A 19,857-nucleotide genomic window follows, 5' to 3' on the forward strand; every position below is an offset into this window, starting at 1 on the left:
CACTACGGGAGGTCAAACCAAGGACCTATGCAAGTCGGGCTCATCCCCGGTCAATATTGGATCAAACAATAGGGAGCCGTAGCACTGACTTCTTTTTTTATTGATTCAATACAATTAGGGAAAAAGATGATCGCTACCGATTTTTTGGATTTTTTTAAATTGGGTAAAACAAAATAATATTGGATTTTGTTTAAAAATAATTTATTTATTATAAAAAAGGAAGGCAACGGGATCATTATTTCATAACACATATAAAGCAAGTAGAAATTGGCGTGAATCGCAAATTTTTCGGAGGCAAAGGCGTATCCAATTCCCTAATTTCTCTAATCTGTTGGATTGGTTGTTATTAAGGAAAAAGTTACTAAATTTCCCATTAACCGACGGATTTTGGGCATATCGAATCATCGTACGCCTTCACGGAGAGAGAGAGAGAGTAGCAGAGCAGCTGAGCAGACGACTCGCTACTTCTCGGCTGACGCCTCCGCCATTTTCATCATCAACCATCTCTCTCTCTCTTCCGGTCACCGGCGCTGGGTTTTCCTTCCTCCTCTCTACCACTTCTCCTTTTTCCGATTCTATCAGTGGGCTTGACGGAGGGGGGTTTTAAGCAGCTTCCGCTATCAGTGGGTTAGTTTGTCAGTCCTTGTTATTTGCCGTCAATGTTCTTTGTTTACTGGTTTACATGATGTAGAACTCGGAGGGGGAGGATTGAACATTTTGTGTAAGCTCGAACTCTTTATTGACGCCTTGTTCTTGATTATTTAGTGATCGTTTTTTTTTTTTGGTGTTTTATTTGTCTATATTGTTTTGCTGTTTGTTTGATTAGTTATTGGGTTTAAGGATTTCGGATTTCCATCCGTTGTGTAATGAATTTTGTTGCTGGGTACTGGGGATTGTGTAGCTGGCTTTTATCTAATATTTCTTCATGATTGGAATCGAATTAAATAGGGTTCGAGGAGCATTTTCTGAGACAGGTTAGGCTGAAGAAGCTTCTTCTGACTTGGTGCAGTGGGTTTTGTTTTAGAGCCATTCTAGGGCCTGTTGCTAAGTTAGTTTTGGAGGTATCAATGGTGGAGTTTTTTACCAGTGGTGATTGTTGATTCTGTAATCTGAGGTTGCTGTTCAGCATAAATGGAGTGGACAGAACAAGGCGATAGCAGTGGAAGGGAGATAATCCCTGTGAGAGAAAATGGTTTCTTGCAAGGATCACAGTCTTCTTCCAACACTAGTTTACCTCTGGTGAGTATCGATTCAGCAGAGAAGAAGGTCGAAGGCAAGGATAATCTCTTCCTTGCCAACATTCTTCGATCAAGAAACAAATTTGCAGATGCGCTTGTCCTCTACGAGAAAGTATTAGAGAAAGATAATGAAAATTTGGAAGCTCATATTGGCAAAGGAATATGCCTACAGATGCAGAACATGATCAAGCCTGCGTTTGAAAGTTTTGCAGAAGCCATCAGGTTGGATCCACAGAATGTTCGCGCTTTCACGCATCGTGGTATTCTTTACAAGGAAGAAGGTCGTCTTATGGAGGCTGTTGAGGTATGCTATGAAACTTCACCTGTAAGATAAACAAACTTAACATCCCATGTAAGAGATAAAGAATGTAGTTCATTTGAAACCTATTACTGCTGTACCTGAGTTCCCTTAAGTCTGTTCTTACTTGCTAATCTATAATTGACGTGTCAATTCCTTCATTCTTGGCTTCATATTTAGAAATCTACCACATTCTTGCGTTCTTAGAAAATTCTTTTGTAGTAATTGATATTGTCATGGACAGATCTGGAGCCTGAATGGCTTCTTGGTGTGTTCTTTTAGAGATTAAAGAATTCCACTTGCATGTAAAAATTGCAAGTGATTCAAACGAAGAAGGGAGTTACCTACAGGATGAGATACAATCCTATCCATTCTCACACACTATGAGCTAACAAATGACTAAGGAAATTTGATAGCCTATTATCAATTTATTATTTGGGAGACCAATAGAAAAACCTAGCTTTTTTGTCCCCTTCCATGTTATACTTTGATCACTTTTAATATTTCTGAAAATTTCCTTTTTCAGAATTCTTATTATTATTAGATTTCATCTCCGACAGATTCACTAACGGTTAATGCATAAATTAGTTGTTGTTTTTGTTTATCTTACTCAATATAGAAAATGAATAAGCCCAAAAGTTGATAAATGTTTAATGGGATATCTCTTATTTTCTGTATATGTTGCATTTTAAATGTCTACTAAATTTCATAATTCTTATAGTCTTGACACTCTACCTTTCTCCAACCATGCCGTTTTTATGAGTGGTCCTTTATCTGATGAGCAATTCATTCAGCTTGATTTTTCACCTTGGTAATTTCTTAGTTTCTCCGGGTAAGGATTGGTTAGAAGTAGGTCCAAGGGTGAATTTTGGTTTTGAAATCATAATCAAGCTGGGAGGCCTTTTGCATGCTCGCCTATTCTACTCTAAATAAAAGTCCTAGTTTTTTCTGTTGCAGGTCTTTATACTTAATACCTCATCCCAACTTTTTCCTTATGTTGTATGTTAATTATGTTTTTTATTTTGCAAAATTTTATGTTAATTTTGCTGTGTATTCTTGATCAATTTGCTTTGTACAGTCGTATAAAAAGGCTTTGAGAGTAGACCCTTCATACAGACCAGCTGCTGAATGCCTAGCAGTTGTTTTGACTGACCTTGGGACCAGCTTAAAACTCTCTGGCGACAGTCAAGATGGAATTCAGAAGTACTATGAAGCCCTCAAAATAGATCCACACTATGCTGTAATCTTAAAACTCATCTTATTCTTACGTCAGGCCATCTACCTTTTAAATTATACCATGCATAAACTATGTTCTTATACTTTTACTTCCCATGCAACTGCAGCCTGCATATTATAACCTTGGCGTTGTCTATTCTGAGATGATGCAATATGACACAGCCCTTAATTGCTATGAGAAGGCTGCATTTGAGAGACCCATGTATGCGGAAGCATATTGCAACATGGGAGTAATATTTAAAAACCGTGGCGATCTAGAGTCAGCTATTGCCTGTTATGAGAGGTAGTCTTACCCTTTCATTTGTTTTATGCTGCCATTGATTTCTATCTGTTGTTTATCTGCTTAATTGTGTCTCAGATCTTAGGTATTTGTGTTTATTTAATGCTGGTCATGTATCTAGCTGATTGGTTACTCTGTGGTGCAGGTGCCTAGCCGTTTCACCCAACTTTGAGATTGCAAAGAATAATATGGCAATTGCCTTGACAGATTTAGGAACAAAGGTTCCCGACTCCTTTCAATTTTTTGAAATTTTATTGATTTCCTTGGAATTTTCTTCTTTTGATTCTTTTATACTGGATGTCTGTGAAGATACATTGTTTGGTGCTCCATTTTAATTCCACGCATCATGTCTGTTTGTTGTTAGTTGGCTGGACTAGAATCTAGAATTGTTGTAAGGTTTTACGTATCAAGGTGTTTTGCCTTTTGCTTCAGAAAGCCTGCGTGAAGGTTCTGATTATACTAAAATACTTGTGAATAGTATTGCATTAAACTTGTTAACGGACAATTCTCTCTAGGATATTGTGAAGAGACTGAAACTTTTCTCCCATGTGTAGAAAGGAAGATGAGGAAACATTCTCATATTGCCAAAGGTGGTAGGCTTACGCATACTAAAGCTATCCCCCCCCCCCCTCCCCCAATTTCCTTAAGGGTTGGCTTTACTGTAGAATTTCTTTACAGAAATTTCCTCTGGAAAGGCTCAATTGATTCTTCAGGTTTACACCTTATTAGATGGGAGAAAACTCTCTTTCCCATGGAGCAAGGGGTCTCGGTCTACACAATAAGAAACGGAGCACTCTTGGCTAAATGAATTTGGAGGTATCAGAAAGAGAATAAAGCTATTTGGAGGCAAATTATTGATACAAAATATGGTAAATCTTCTCTCAATAGTAGGCCCAACAATAGATCATAAGCTCTGCAAATGCCGCCTGGAAAAAGATTTTGAAGCACCAAAGCCTTATTCAAGATGGATAGATTGGTTTGCAAAATTAGCAATGGAGCAACCACCTCCTTTTAGCACGACCATTGGCTGTTGGATGTTCCTTTGGCATCACTGATAATTTATCTCCTTGTAGAAAAGTCAGAATCATGGACTGCACAATTTGACAATTGGAACCTTAGTCAAAGGAGGAACTTGAATAAAGCTGACATTGAGGAATGCGCTGGTCTCTCACTTCTGTTATCAGCCATTTAGTTATTTCGCATGAGACCTTTGGCTATGGAACCTGGAAAGGAGATGATCCTTTACTTCGCTATAAAATTCTCTTAAAATTATCATCTCACTTTAAATTTGCTAGTATCAAGGACAATCAATTGTTTTTTCTCTTTTTTTGGTCTTCTCCCCTCTTCTTTCTTTATATTAGGAGTTAGAACAGGCTCTACGACTACCATCCTTTTTCTTTTTTTTTTAAAGTTATCTATATTATTAAATTTCCTCTTAAGATTTTGTTGAGGGTTCCTGATTATGAAGTTAAATTTGTTTTCAGGTTAAACTGGAGGGGGATATAAACCAGGGTGTAGCATATTATAAGAGAGCTCTGTATTACAATTGGCATTATGCTGATGCTCTGTACAATCTTGGGGTTGCATATGGTGAAATGCTCAAGTTTGACAAGGTTAGCTCTTGTGGAGGACAAATTCCTTTCTTCTCCCTCCCCTTTGAGTTTCTTTTGTACGCAGATATGCATGTTCTCACCATCCATTATCTCTCTCCCTTCCGCTCACTGAACTTCCTAATCTCCTTGGCTCTGCAGGCTATTGTTTCCTATGAGCTAGCTTTTCATTTCAATCCTCATTGTGCGGAGGCATGTAATAATTTAGGAGTTATATATAAGGATCAGGACAACTTGGACAAAGCAGTAGAATGTTATCAAGTAAGCTTACTTCTTTCCCTAGTCATCCACTTGATTTTTTCCTTCTCCTATGTGACTTCTATAACGTTGACATTGTAGATTTTCTATCATTTTTGTGTTCTATTTACAGCTTGCCTTGTCTATAAAGCCCAACTTTTCTCAGTCCTTGAACAATCTTGGTGTTGTCTACACGGTCCAGGTGTGTGCACTAACTCATGACTGATGGTAGAATTTTAAGTGAACTTTTACTTGGGATGCTGAATTCATAAATTTGCATCTATAATCAGGGGAAAATGGATGCTGCAGCAAGCATGATTGAAAAAGCTATTCTTGCAAATCCAACTTATGCAGAAGCTTACAATAACTTAGGTCCATTCTGAACTTTTTCTCTGGAATGTACAACTTTATCCTTGAATGCGCCCGTGTAAAATGTTCAGCTCTGTCACGTGAATGTGCTGAAAATTTTCGATCTTCATTTATTTTGATTAGGTCTAGTAATTTGTTTTATTAGGTCATATGATTCATTGCGCACATGCATTGCACATGTTTATGAATTATATTTTTTATACAGCATTCGTAGTTTTTCTTTCATAATAGTTTCTGGAAAGCATCCCAAGTGTGAATATCTATTATTTTAGACTCATCAATATTGCTAAACAATTTAATAAAGCTCTCAATTTGGTAAAATATTTGTTAATTATATGTAATGTAATGAGGAAAAAAGTTGTTTCAGCCGAATTTGTAGCCACCTCAACACTTTTTCACTGCCTACTTCATTTTATTGTTTAGTATTAGCCCAAACTCTATATAATTAATTAGTATAAAACAATGATGTTTATTCGATTTAAGGGAATCAATGCAGAACTTGAATGAAAATGGAAAAACTGGTATAAAAAGTTAAGGAAATGGTTATAGTATTAAAAGTAAATAAAAAAAATAAAAAATAATAATAAAAACAGGAAAGGCAAACATGCCTTAATAAATTTTCTTCTCTTGTAGCCCATTGATATTTTGTGTAGATTAAGATTATTTATTTTCTTTTTACAAAAATTTAGATGATTTATTTATTTTTTAAAGATGCAGTAGTCCTGAGATAAAACATGATCTATTTACGTTTTTTTTCTCTCTTTACATTGTCTCTTGGAGGTCAAAGTCTATTTTTATTTATTTTTTTAAAACTGTTTTCGAGTCAAATTATCTATGAACAAGAATAGTTGAGGACCTTTTTTGTGGTATGCAACATTAGTTCTAGTTTGCCACCCCCCACAAAAAAAAGAATAAAAAAAAAAAAATATATATATATATATATTTAAAAAGAAAAATGGCCATTTGATTACTTTTGCAGGAGTTTTGAATAGGGATGCTGGAAACATTTCCATGGCAGTTGATGCTTATGAGCGCTGCCTTAAAATAGACCCTGACTCTCGGAATGCTGGCCAGGTTGCTCTTTATTCATTTTGTAGTGCCAAATGGGTATCTAGTGAGTCTTATGTCCTTGTTCTTTTAAAAAACCTTTTAGAGTTGTCTCTTGCCTCGTCCATCCTTCAAGGACTTTCTTGTGTTATGGTTACAGAGACCACAAAGTTTGGTGTTTGGAGTCTCCTGGTGTTTTTAATGCAGTTCTCTCTATATTTATCTAATGATTTCCCCCACGTGTCTTTCCTTTCCATCTCAATTATCTCACAACCTAAGGCTGGGGATGTGTTTGGTGTTTGTCCTTGTGTTTTTTTCACAATACATAAATGGATTCTTATTGGAAAAAAGAATCCAGCCATAAGTTAATGTGGAAAGAAAAAGGATGAATATGGTTCCTTGTACACAACGCAATAAAATTGTCTTCTAATTTCTAAATTTGTACTTTCTTTCTCAAACAAAGATTTCTTGCTCATTAATTTCTTGTTCTCACAGAACCGATTGCTTGCTATGAACTACATTGATGAAGGACACAAACATAAACTCTACGAGGCTCACAGGTTTCAGATGGTTCCTCCACCCTAAAACCCCCTACATTAGCAATCTTGCGTGCATGCTTTAACTTTGTTTTACCATTTTGCTTTTATTTTTATTGTTTCTAATCATCTTAATATTCCTATAATAAAGCAAATCAAAGTTTTTTCCTTGTAAATATATTTTTTTTATGGGAAACACCAATCATTTCATTGATATGATGTAATAAGTATAAAAGAAGAATTCTATCTGTTTATAATTAAGAAAAATCCTCCATTGAGTGACGAGGGATATTCTTATTAACTCCAAAAATTCAAACTCCACATGTATGTAGACGCAGTAAGATGTCGTCTAAGGACATCTCAATATCAAAAGCCTGACATGAAGGTAAAAGCTAGATTTAAACCCGTGACACTGTACATCGCATTAGATCCTATTAAAAGTCAAAGAAAACCCTAAAAGATGCTCATTCTTAACTCTAGGGCAATTCAAACTCCCTAGAAAAGTTATTTCTGTGATGATAAGTGGAGAATCGAATTAGTAAGTGAACTGGAAACTTGTGATTGTGAATTTCGTCATGTGTGGATGAATTATCTTAATCAATTAAGAGTCATAATAGCCCTAGACCACCTGCAAGCAACTGCGCAGACTGACTTATCCAGAATGAATTGTTCGATTGACTATTCCTCACCACAACTAAGTACTTATTATGCTGCAAGATAAAGGGTACAAAGTTGTTGCTCCTTAAATGCTTCTCATGCTCTCAGGTCGGACCAAGGGAGGTTGGTTGAGAGGACATTATAAGTTTGCCTTATGAAGTGACCTGTTTGACTGAGATGTCGTTCAGTATTTTGGTTGTTGTTAGTAAAAAGCACTTCCACTGTGGTTGGTTTGAGATTCTTCGAACAGTTCAAACCCACCGTAGCCGGTTGCACTTCTTGTGTCTGTTTGTCTAGATAAAGCATTCTGGGGCATGATTTTAAGGAACAAGCTTGATTTCCTTATTTGAAACTGTATGGAGAATTGTTGGGAAGTTCTTCCTTTATGTTGATGAGATAACCATAGTTTACCTGCAGATTTTCTTTTCGCTCTGTGATCAGCTATATTCACTAGCATATATTTTTATTTTATTGTTTCTATACTGATGAATATTCAAATATGTTGATGTCAAATGTTTTTTGTAGCTTTGATGTTAACTTGAGGTCCTATATTTAACTAGATTTGTTGGTGATTATATAGGGATTGGGGCAGGCGATTTATGAGGCTGTATCCACAATATAAATCATGGGATAACCCTAAAGATCCAGAGCGTCCACTTGTTATTGGCTATGTGTCTCCCGATTATTTTACTCACTCAGTGTCGTATTTCATTGAAGCCCCGCTAGTCCATCATGATTATGCAAATTACAAAGTTGTAGTCTATTCTGCTGTTGTGAAGGTATACAGTTACAGTGTTGCGAGCTTTTTATTATGTTTGATTATTTATTTTTTGTTTCACTTATCACTTTGCACCATTTATAGTTTTGTTATCAAAGCGCTTCCCTTACCATGTTACTAGTACTAAAAGTACCCTTTCTTGAGATTCCAGTGACTCTCAAACTTTATCAGTAATATTCCCAAGCTTACCAGTTCGCAGATTCTTTCAAATTCTTCTCTTGTAAACGTTGTCATGATTGTCATCCTCTAATGTTTGTACTTTCAAAATTCTCATTAACTCGACTTGAAGTTCAATCTTATAACTTTATTTGCTCTACAACTCCTGAATTACTCTGTTAACTATCTTTCCATTCTTTTTTCCTGGAAGTTTATACAAAAAAAAGAGGTCCATTACCTGCTATTTTTCACTGCTTCAGTTACAATACTGATCGTTTCACATGATTTTACAGGGAGATGCAAAAACTATTAGGTTTAGGGATAAAGTCTTAAAACACGGTGGGGTTTGGAGGGATATATATGGAATTGATGAAAAAAAGGTTGCAAGCATGGTCAGGGAAGACAAAGTGGATATCTTGGTGGAGCTTACTGGCCATACAGCTAATAACAAGTTGGGGATGATGGCATGTAGACCTGCGCCTCTTCAGGTATGCTGGAATAAATACTTCTTGTTCTTTCGTTGACAGACTATTGCTTCATTAGCTTGCATCATCTTTGGTTTTTGAACTGACTACCATCTACATTTTGGTGTCCTGCTGTATAAAATAGTTGTCTATGTATTGTTGAATGTATTTTTATGTAATTTGCACTGTGCTCCAGTGTCTTCAAGAGTTTAGCTGATGATACCTGCTTCGTTGTTACTGAATTTTCTTTACAGATGCTTTTGATATTTGCCCTTATATTAATGTCATGTTCATATTAAATGATTTGACAGTTCATATATTTGATGAAATTAGTTTTCCTTTATTAGCTTAGGGCTTCAGTTTTCCTTCCCCATCCTCGATAGTTTCATTTATTTGATGAAATTAGTTTCTTTTTCCGAAAATGAGAAACACCGAAATGGATTTAGTGATTTTTACCTCAAGTCTCCGCTTTTATTATTGCATATTTCTTACTTACTCTTTAGAATTTTCCACTTATCTGTTGTTCAGATCTTCTAATGTTTTGTTAACTTTTGATGCACGGTGCTTGGTTTTATTTAGGTAACTTGGATAGGCTACCCAAACACAACTGGCTTGCCCACTATTGATTACCGGATTTCAGATGCACTGGCAGATCCTCCCAATACAAAACAGAAGTAGGTCTCCTGTATATACTAATTTAAGCACAAACCTTGTGGAGTTGTATTTTACATCAATTATGTGCGTTATCATCCGATTATTTATCACAGGCACGTTGAGGAGTTGGTTAGGTTGCCAGAATCCTTCCTTTGTTATACACCTTCTCCTGAAGCTGGTACTGTTTCCAGTGCTCCAGCCCTTTCTAATGGCTTCATTACATTTGGTAGCTTCAATAATCTTGCAAAGGTATAGATTAACAATAAATTTATATTTGTCTTCATGCATTTCTTTCCTTGTTTTTTTTTTCTTCCTTTTTTATCCAATTAATCATTCATTTCTTTGAAGGTAACTATAACCATACAATTTCTGCACGGTTAAATTTGTGTTCTAATGATGGCCATTGCCGTTTCTCCTTCCTTTTGCCTCATTAGATTACACCTAAAGTTTTACAAGTTTGGGCGAGGATTCTATGTGCCATACCAAATTCTAGACTCGTGGTGAAGTGTAAACCCTTCGGTTGTGATAGTGTGCGACAAAGATTTCTTTCAACCTTGGAGCAGCTCGGTTTGGAATCGCAACGGGTTGATCTTCTTCCTCTTATTCTACTGAACCATGACCATATGCAGGCCTACTCCTTAATGGATATAAGGTAAAATTTGAGAAGATTTTTTACGTTATATTACGTGGTTTGTTTTTTTTTTTTTTTTTTTTGGGTTATGTTGTGTTGAGTTGAAAGCAAAAACGAGGACATGATGCAACATGATCACGACAATGTATCATTTGAAAAAAAAAAAAAAAAAATCAGACTAGGGACATGTTGTGTACATGTAGATTCGTTTCTTTTAGATACATCTATATTTTTGCTAACTATTTACTTAATGATATGATATTAAAAATAAAAAACTAAACATATAAATATCGGTATTAAAAAGCATATGCAACATTCTTATGATTAGAAGGAACTGAATCCTCCCTTTAAAAAGAAACACGCTCCAAGGCCCTTGGACAAAGAATAACCATTAAACTCTTAACTACAAATCCTTCCCATTTTACAATTTTTGTGCTAGGGTTTCTGTTCATGCTTGTGGTTGATGGAAATGTTTTTACTCTCAGCATACCAGTTATAGTTTGAAGGATCTTTTGTTAAACTGGAAGGTCTTTTTGTAACCTTCAGTCCTTTTGGGTGCATTCCCTTTTTCTGTATATCATTATATCAGTGTATTATCTATGAAGTATCTTTTCCTACGTGAAAAAATGAATATAAAATACTAAGCTACACCAAACCATGCATCAAGGCGATAGCTCTTGATTGCTGTAGCTGGCAGTCTAACCTAAAACAAGATAAATTGATACTATAATATTTCATGTGCTGCTGCTATATATTGCCTAATCAATTGACAAGTCTATGGTAGCTAATCCCTTCAGAAGCTGCTTCCAACTAGATCTTGGCATGGCCATTATAATGTCTCATGTTAGTTTGGCTGCTGCCAGATCTTGGCTCTCCAAGAAATAATTGAATGTACTGAGCGATCTTGACCAACTCATTTTTGAGTCAGACGTTGCTATCTGGAATCATTTTTCCAAAGATTGAATGTACTGCGGATGGCTGCATGGAATAGGAATCTTTGTGCAAACTCTGTTCCTTAATGCACTACCCAATCATTTGGCAATAATTCTTCTTCTCTCTTCTTGCTCAATTAAAGGGGACGAACACTTTTAAGACACATCAGTAATGGCTTTTTAGGCTGTTGGTTTAATGGAATATGCAGGTGTTGACAATTTATATCAACGTTTGGACTAGAGTCTTCCTTCAAAGAATTTCTATAAATTACGCTCAGGTTTAATTAGTACTTGCTGTATTTGCTTCTGTTTCTGTAAGAAAGATTGACAAGAGAGGTTGAGATGATCAATGTATGTGGTTACTAATGCATCTAGGATCTCAGATTTAATGGTACCATTTTTACCTTCTTGTTCTTTTTGAGATTTTTAATAATTCTTATTTGTAATTTGTGTAGTTTGGATACTTTTCCATATGCTGGAACTACAACTACATGTGAATCGTTGTATATGGGAGTTCCATGTGTAACAATGGCTGGATCTGTTCATGCTCACAATGTTGGTGTTAGTCTTCTCAGCAATGTTGGTGAGTGAGTAGGTGTACTTTTGTTCTGTTTAAACTTGCATCCTTTCATTCCTGTAGCCTTGTTTGGTAGATTTAACCACCGCCAAACTAAATAGAGAGAGATTCATAAATAAAGTAGATTTTGCATGAATGAAACAAAAGGCCTTGATCCAAACTCCACCCAGAATATCAAATGTACTGTTTTCTACCTTATCAGAGCTCCCATGTTTCTTTTTACCATTTTCCCCTTTTTTCTTCCACCCTTTTCCAATATGAAATAAAGCTTTTCATTTAACATATGAAAATATCGAAATGGGGAAATGTTTTTCCATAGATCCTTCTTTTTCCCTTTGAACCTTTGACTTGAAATTTTTTAACTACTGGTTAGGTGCTGAACTAGGTGAAGGTAGAAGGAAAAGACTGAAGATAATGTTCCAAAGATAGGTAGTGAAAGGGAAAAATAGTAAGAGACGATCGATATCGTCCCCCATTGTTTTTGTAGACACCAGTAGTACTTAAGTAGAAATTGGAACACTAAAGTGGAAATATGTAGAACATCTAGTTGCTTTCTCAAATCTATCTAGACGATCTTAATCTGAATAATTGCAATCTGTCGCCATAAATTAATACTCGACATTTTGCACATTTCTAAGCAGGTTTAGGACACCTGGTTGCTAAAAATGAGGAGGAATATGTAAAATTGGCATTGCAGCTAGCATCTGATGTAACTGCACTTTCTAACTTAAGAATGAGTCTTCGGAATCTTATGTCAAAGTCTCCCGTTTGTGATGGGCCAAATTTCATCCTTCATCTGGAGTCTACATATCGTAAAATGTGGCAGAGATACTGTGAAGGAGATGTGCCATCATTGAGGCGCATAGAAATCCTACAACAGCAAGAAGCTACGGAAGAGCTAATTACAGCAACGGAATCGAACATTCCTGCCTCGAAGGAGAGCCCAACATCTATCAAATCCAATGGACATTGTCCTGTTTCCTCGGCCGTCATCGACGATTCCCCCCTTGGAGAAAATGGAGATCTTTTGCATCCGACCAAAAAACCAGGCAAGCTCAATTGAAACATGAATTTGATAGTCTATTATGGAGTTCTTTTGAAAACTTTACAGGAGATAGACGAAGCAGTGTTTGTTTTTGCCCGCATCGACGAAGTATTGGTCAAGATTTCCAGCAGCTCTTAAGTCGCAACTGATTGATATCTTCGAGTTTGGCCTGGAGAAAAATAAAGTTTTGGAAACTTACTGCTACTGCTAGAGATAGTTGTACTGCATTTTTTTTCTTTCCGAATCGTAGAAAATTAGGAGTCATCTGTATATCGTAGAGCTTTTACTTTTCTTCTGCTATCAAATGGCTTGTCTTAGGCAGTGTCTGGTTGGGAGCCGTCTAGAGTGTCTTATTATAACCCCCTTGTGCTGTTATGGGAGATGCCTTTCCCATGGAAGTAAGTTTATGAGATATTTAGGTGCAAGATTCTTTAGAATTGTAGATATGATTGGCTTTGGTGGTTGGAAACTCTTTTATGGGAATGTTTGCGTCTGAAGTGATTATTTGCAGCGATTAGTAGAATTGCTTGAGCTTGTCCATGATTAGAGCTTACTTTAATAAGCTGATTGGTAATTAACATTGATTTCTTTTGTTTGTTTGACGCTGGAGGTTTAAATTTTCGCATCTTATTTATTGTATTGAATAAAAGAAAAATCTTATGAAAAGGACACTTTTAGATTATATGAAAGAACATTTGTATATACAGAAAGAAAATTTTATAAGGAAAAAGACAGTATTATTATTCTACCTGTTGAAGCTGGTTTCAAAACAGTCCTAAATTTTTTTTTTTTTCTACAATTATTTTAAAATAAATTTCAAGAATATAAAACTTTTAAAATTTGAGAGGAAAATTGATATCAATTCTATAGTTCTAGAATATTCTTATTGATATCAACTATATTGTTCGAGAGTATTATTTATAATTTAAAAAATTAGAACGATGACATGCATAAATCGAAAAATGGTATAGAGCCAAAAAATAATGGTATAGAACTAGGTATGCCAACGAGACATCTATGGATTGTAAGATATAACATCGACTTCGAAATATGAGATCTTAGAATGGATTAGCTGCTTAGCTGCTTCCCCAACTCATCTTCCCCATAATGCAACACCTTCTCCATCTCTCAGTGTTATTGATGAAACCCAAATGGAGAAGGTTTAAACAACAACTCCCCTTCACTTTATCTGCTCCAACAACCGATCAAACCCAATTTCCTCTCTTTATTTAGCTCCCAACTCTCTTCAACATTCCCATCACTCACAATTTGCTCCCATTCTTCTCCATTAAGAACAGCGAATCCTCGCAATTTTCCTTCTCCGATCACCCAAAAATGAAGAACGCCGAATCCTCTGCCATCAATGTTGCCTCCGAGACCACCAACAGCGGCCCAATTGGAAAGAAGAAGAGCACGACGCCGTTGCTAGCGGCGGAGGTGCCAATCCGGCCAGACAGGGGAACCCACCGGATGAAACGTGGGCTTGCAATTTTCGACATCGTTCTGAGAATCGGCGCCCTTTCCTCGGCGCTGGCGGCGGCAGCCACCATGGGAACCAGTGGGCAAACGTTGCCGTTTTTCACTCAGTTCTTCCAGTTCGAGGCTAGCTACGATGATTTGCCCACTTTCCAGTTGGGTGGTTTTCATTTTTAAGAAAAAATACTCTTCTTACTGCGATTGAATTACTTAAACAAATAATTGATTTGCAGGTTTTTTGTGATCGTAATGGGAATCGTTGCGGGATATGTGGTTCTGTCAATTCCATTCTCAATTGTTTGCATTATTCGTCCCCATGCTGCTGGGCCTCGCCTTCTCCTCTTGATTTTGGACTCTGTAAGCATTCACATAAAACTCCATAGTTAGAAATCGTTCACTTTAATGCTTTGGACTTTCTCAAAATACCTCATACAATCTCAAATAACTGTTAGTAACCATGACTTTATCGATAATAGCATAATATTGTCAATTGTGAACCTAAGTTTTTTGCATTGTGCTTCTCATTCTCCAAATTAATAATTTCATCGTGCATGTTGTGGTTTGCAGGTGGCTTTGGCATTGAGCACAGCGGCAGCAGGAGCGGCAGCGGCAGTGGTGGCGCTTGCACACAGTGGGAACTCAAGCACAAACTGGCTGGCAGTGTGCAACCAATTTGGGGACTTCTGCCAACAAGCGAGTGGGGCTGTGGTGGGCTCTTTTGCTGCTGTTTTGCTCTTCCTTCTACTCATCTTGTTCTCTGCCTTGTCCCTCAAGAATGCCCATTGATATCATTTCATTCTTCTTCTTCTTCTTCTTCTTCTTCTTCTTCTTCTTTGTGTTTCCATTTATGCATCCATTTGGGTTGTGACCTTTTCTTGTCTGTGGAATATGGGGTTGAAGAAATTATTCATCTGTTACTTTTTTTTTTCTTTTTCTTACATGTTTGTTGGGTTTTATTCGTGTAAAATTTGTTCTATATGAATTAAAAAGTTGTGATATAATTCTATATTTGTTGAACAAAAAAAGGTTATTTGTACTCTCCACTTGAATTTATTGGTCTTGATTTTGTTTGTTTGCCTCTTCTAATCATTAAAAAGAGACGTGGTCGTATTTATAGTACATATCTTAAAACATATTTACATTTTAAAAAATATAAAATACTATTTCAAAAATTAATTATTTTTTTTAATTTTAAAATTTTGCCTTTGGATAGTGTTTATAAATTTATTGCTTAATTTTGAAAAACATAAAACAAAAAATTAATAATTATTAAAGTACTCGGAATAGAAAAATTATAATGTTGACATTATTAATTTCATTAAATTGGATTTTGAAAAAAAAAATTAATAACTAGTCTCGTTTTAGTAAAGGGTGAAAATTGGGTTATTTTTTCTAAAAAAGAAAAAAATGGGGGAAAATAATGAAAGGAAAATTAGAGTATTAACTATAAAATTTATATTTAATAATTTTGTAAATTTGAAAAAAAAGTATATTTTTTGTAAATATATTAAATGTGTTATAACAAAATTTGGTCCATTTAATTTTAAACCTATTAATCAATTAAAAAAATATAAATAAATAGAAGTCTAAGGATTAAAAAGAGAAATTTCTTTACAAAATATCTAAATATTTTATTTTTTAAAAATTTTAGAGTGTAATTAATTTTTAAAATTTTAATTGGGTAGGTAACAAAATTTTAAATTGTTAATTTTCACATGATTTAAAATTGATTAATATATTAAATTTAAATTTAATTTTTTTGGGTGTAATATAGATTACATCATTTTTTTAGTTACAAATTGAAAAATTAAATTTATAATTTTTAAAAATGACCAAATATACACAAACATTACGAATAAACTCGTAATGCGGAGAACTGCAAATTGAGAGATTCACGATCAATTCAGCCGCCCACTTTCCATCTTCGCCAGATTAGTGTCTCGTTTCGTTGCCTCCAAGCTGGTCTGGTCTCTCCCTAACCGCTGTCACTTTCCCGGGAAAAAAACGACAGGGCAGAGAGTTTCAGGAGCGGATAAATCCAAGGGCTTTAGATAACGAAGTTCTCCGTCGGTGGTAGAAGATGACTCAATCCGGAAAACTGATGCCGAATCTCGATCAGCAGAGCACCAAAATGCTTAATCTTACTGTGCTGCAGAGAATAGATCCTTTCATTGAAGAGATTTTAATCACCGCAGCCCATGTCACATTCTACGAGTTCAATATCGAGACCAATCAATGGGTTAGTCTTAAAACTTGCTATTTTGTTGTCCTTCAGATTTTATTCACACCGCGAATGTTGGGAGGTGGAATTTAAGATCTTATGATTCTTATTCCTTATTGATCTGTTGGACGAATGAATTCATTCCACGAAATTGTTTTTACGATTTCCTATCCTGCGATATATATCCCAAGCTAATGTTAAATGGTTTATCTGGCTGTTTTCTAATATTCTTATTTTTCTTAATCTTGTTTTTGTATGGTTGCAGAGTCGCAAGGATGTAGAAGGATCTCTTTTCGTAGTGAAAAGGTTTTCCATCTCTCTCTTTAAACTTAAATTTCGGGCAATTCTTTGTTTCGTAGTTGTTTGGCAGAGATTTTTTGTTTCTGAATTCCCTGATGTTAATACTTGTCTTCTTGTCTCAAGAAATGCTCAACCTCGGTTCCAATTCATTGTGATGAATCGACGCAACACGGGTTAGTAATGTCATTCTTGTTAACTTGAAGGAGTGCTATGCTTTCTCAATTAGAGGAAAAAAAAAAAAAAAAACTTCTCAATATAGTAATTATCCTTCAGAGCCAATTGCTAAACATCGTGAATTTCTAAAACTCTTTTTACGTCGTTCTACTGATTCCAAATCATATCCAATCTTTGTGCTAGCCACAAATAACTTACAGCAGATTTTAAGATCAGCACATTTATTAACATGGGAATTGAGAATGGTCAAAGCTCGAGTTTATATCAATTTTCCAATCTTTTCATTGTAGTGAAAATTGTTGGTTGTATTTGTGTAAACATGCAACTTGAAATTTTAATACCCAAGCTAATAAGTGAAATCCGTATCTTGGATGTTGTAAACTGCATTATCTATTTTGTTCTCAACAAGATTTGAACATCTAATTTTGTTGAAATTGCATACTATCAATATAGATAGCATTGAATTTAGCTCTTGTATGCTCATTCCTTAGCTTTTGATGTATCTATTTGTTTTATCTAGATAATCTAGTGGAGAATCTACTTGGGGATTTTGAGTATGAAGTGCAAGCTCCTTATTTGTTGTACCGGAATGCTGCTCAAGAAGTTAATGGCATCTGGTTTTACAACCCACGGGAGTGCGAGGATGTTGCAAATCTCTTCAGTAGGTATAATACCCTTTTTATTTGTTGATATCTTGTTAGTCAGACGATTCAGACCCTTTTTATTGTCATTAAACTACCATATGAAGTTTGGGTTTTGTCAAAATTTTATCAATTAGACCACTGTTATGATCTTATTTTTTGGAGGAAATGAAACACTCCGTGAAAAGGAAAGGATCATGTGAAAGAAAAGTCAGGGAGATCAGGTAGCCCCCCACCAGAAAGAGAAATATCAGAAAATACTCCTATCTAAGTTAATTAAGTGGGTGGTGTAGTTACATGAAGCTTTGAGTTAAGCACTCCAACTAAAGGTTTCGTACTGTACATTGTATAATATCCAAAAAGATTATATAAGTCCCTATATCTGCCGTTGGACAACATATTGTTTCTTTTGGTTCAAATAGAGCACATGCACAGGAGGGGTCTTCCAGCATTTCTCTACACTGCCTTTGCCATGAAGCTAATGAATAGAGAGGACCTCCAGAAACAAAAAACTAGTATCAGCCCAACTTCCACTAGCTAAGTTGCTATGAATAAAATAGTGGTAGACCATTTCTCAACTTTACCTACAATTCACACAAATTTGGGGCAAGTTAGCTAGAGAAGGATTTTCCTTTTGCAATTAGTCTTGGTATTTAGACCTCTATCTTAATTGGTGCCCATTGGAAAATTTTCTCCTTTTGCATATTTTCATGTTCAATTATTACTTTGCAAGATATGGTGTTATTGCTAATATGTAGGAGGCTGGGTCGTTGATCATAACCAATGTTTTAGCTCTGAATTTAAAATTCTCTTTACAAAAGTTGACAGCCTCTTCTTCCTAAATTTGACTTTCAGCTTAGCCTCTTCTTCCCTCATAAAATCATTGAAGTTATTTATTTGATGTAGGAATTATTAATACTCTCACTGGGAGTGACTTAAATTGGATAGGTTGGCTATTAGTTCACTGTGTTCGATAGGTGGGTGACTATCACTTTTTGGGCATTTCTTGGTTGCAAGCTGTAAACAATTGTTCCTCCTTCTAGCCCTTGGTTTTTAGGAAGAGGCATAACCTGTCTTTCCTAAAAGGAGAAAGAGAACGACTCTGATTCGTTGAAGTTTTTAAAACATGTTGCCTTTATTCAACATTTCTTTAAGGATAGATTGGTTGATATATAGCAAGTGATTTTGTAGTGGACGAGGGTGGATGGGTGGACCTAGTTCATTGGACTATGGTGTCTATGGGCCAAGGGAACTTAGAGGAAAAATAATTATGGTGTTTGTAGGCCGATGGGTTAAGAGGTTTCCCAATACAATTATCACTGGTAAAGTCGATCTTCTCTTTGTGCTATCTCCCTTTGCCCATTTCTCGAGGGAAGCTTCAAGAAATTTATTGTTGTTGTTGGCTAAGCTAGAGGTACATTTTCTCAATTTAAGTTGTAAGGTCCTAGGGTCTTACAGATCCAGAGTCACATGGCCAAATGTAGCGGTCCTAATTGTGTGAGTGGTTTGGAAAGAGAGAAGTAGGACTGTACGAGGAATAGTGTAGGGATGCAGGGTATATGTGTTCACTGTTCAGATATGTTGTGGGGAATTTATCCCCCCACCCACCCACATTCTTTACCCCCTATTAATCATATTGTTATTTTTTTCTTTTGGTTGGGGGGGGGGGGAGAGAAAAATGTGTTTTGTGGTTTCTTTGCATACTTTCTTCATCAAAGCAAGATCTTTGTTCCCCATGGCTCATAGCACTCACCTCCATTCGTCATGGTTAGGCTTGGGCATCAAGTCCTTTCACCTTTTATATGAATTTTTTCTTGTAAAAATACTATAACCTTGACCTTCATTGTACTGTCAAAGAAATTTTACATTGATTTTTTATGGGTTTCTTACATGAGGCGTACTTGTGCATTTTATTTTGCAGAATACTTAATGCTTTCTCGAAGGTTCCTTTAAAGTCCAAAGTTTCTTCAAGCAAGGGGTAACAATGATGTTATTATAATAAATAATTTGAAGCATTTTAGTTTCTACATTTGTACAGTGATGGCCTTTGGCAACATTGTTGTGTACGAATGTCATTTGCTTGTTATATGAGTCATTGAATCTTGTTTGATGGAAGCCACAACATGTTTCCCATAAAAATAAAAATGACCATATCACTTGACCTGCCTATTTGATTGAATTATTGGAAAGCATATGTATTTTCCATAATAAAACTTGACCTTCATTAAGATAAATGAAAGATTGTAAGAGAGTCATATTAAAAAAAAAAAAAAAAAAAAAAAAAAAAAAAAAAAAAAAAA

The 19,857-nt window shown here is 35.6% G+C and overlaps 3 protein-coding genes across 7 annotated transcripts in view; all 3 read left to right on the forward strand.

Moving 5' to 3' along the window:
• The first annotated feature begins 260 nt into the window (after nucleotides 1–260).
• Nucleotides 261–13,345, forward strand: LOC111477827 (probable UDP-N-acetylglucosamine--peptide N-acetylglucosaminyltransferase SPINDLY). 5 transcript variants are annotated; one of them, XM_023121746.1, is made up of 18 exons: nucleotides 261–721; nucleotides 949–1,542; nucleotides 2,615–2,776; nucleotides 2,880–3,055; nucleotides 3,198–3,273; nucleotides 4,537–4,665; nucleotides 4,804–4,923; nucleotides 5,033–5,101; nucleotides 5,190–5,271; nucleotides 6,248–6,342; nucleotides 6,811–6,875; nucleotides 8,089–8,287; nucleotides 8,736–8,930; nucleotides 9,486–9,580; nucleotides 9,674–9,809; nucleotides 9,995–10,212; nucleotides 11,579–11,706; nucleotides 12,339–13,345. In XM_023121746.1, exons 2-18 carry the CDS (start codon nucleotides 1,132–1,134, stop codon nucleotides 12,761–12,763), a joined length of 2,781 nt encoding a protein of 926 aa, XP_022977514.1. In that variant the 5' UTR covers nucleotides 261–721; nucleotides 949–1,131; the 3' UTR covers nucleotides 12,764–13,345. The 5 variants fall into 5 exon arrangements, with proteins under 5 accessions (XP_022977514.1, XP_022977516.1, XP_022977515.1 ...); XM_023121748.1 differs by having other exon boundaries at nucleotides 1,010–1,542; nucleotides 12,339–12,763; XM_023121747.1 differs by having other exon boundaries at nucleotides 261–627; nucleotides 12,339–12,763.
• Nucleotides 13,346–13,925: 580 nt separating this feature from the next.
• On the forward strand, nucleotides 13,926–15,257 carry LOC111478054 (casparian strip membrane protein 1). Its single transcript, XM_023122133.1, has 3 exons — nucleotides 13,926–14,376; nucleotides 14,455–14,578; nucleotides 14,789–15,257. Exons 1-3 carry the CDS (start codon nucleotides 14,081–14,083, stop codon nucleotides 15,005–15,007), a joined length of 639 nt encoding a protein of 212 aa, XP_022977901.1. The 5' UTR covers nucleotides 13,926–14,080; the 3' UTR covers nucleotides 15,008–15,257.
• Nucleotides 15,258–16,081: 824 nt separating this feature from the next.
• LOC111478890 (mRNA-decapping enzyme-like protein) overlaps nucleotides 16,082–19,857 on the forward strand; it is a 7,582-nt gene continuing 3,806 nt past the window's right edge. Inside the window, exons 1-5 of the mRNA XM_023123404.1 lie at nucleotides 16,082–16,460; nucleotides 16,708–16,748; nucleotides 16,866–16,915; nucleotides 17,437–17,581; nucleotides 19,479–19,535. Of these exons, the coding sequence (XP_022979172.1) occupies nucleotides 16,302–16,460; nucleotides 16,708–16,748; nucleotides 16,866–16,915; nucleotides 17,437–17,581; nucleotides 19,479–19,535 (452 nt within the window). The 5' untranslated portion in view covers nucleotides 16,082–16,301. The remainder of the gene's footprint in view (nucleotides 16,461–16,707; nucleotides 16,749–16,865; nucleotides 16,916–17,436; nucleotides 17,582–19,478; nucleotides 19,536–19,857) is intronic.

This window comes from Cucurbita maxima, unplaced genomic scaffold (assembly GCF_002738345.1).
Source record: "Cucurbita maxima cultivar Rimu unplaced genomic scaffold, Cmax_1.0 Cma_Scf00004, whole genome shotgun sequence".
NCBI classification, from domain to species: Eukaryota; Viridiplantae; Streptophyta; class Magnoliopsida; order Cucurbitales; family Cucurbitaceae; genus Cucurbita; species Cucurbita maxima.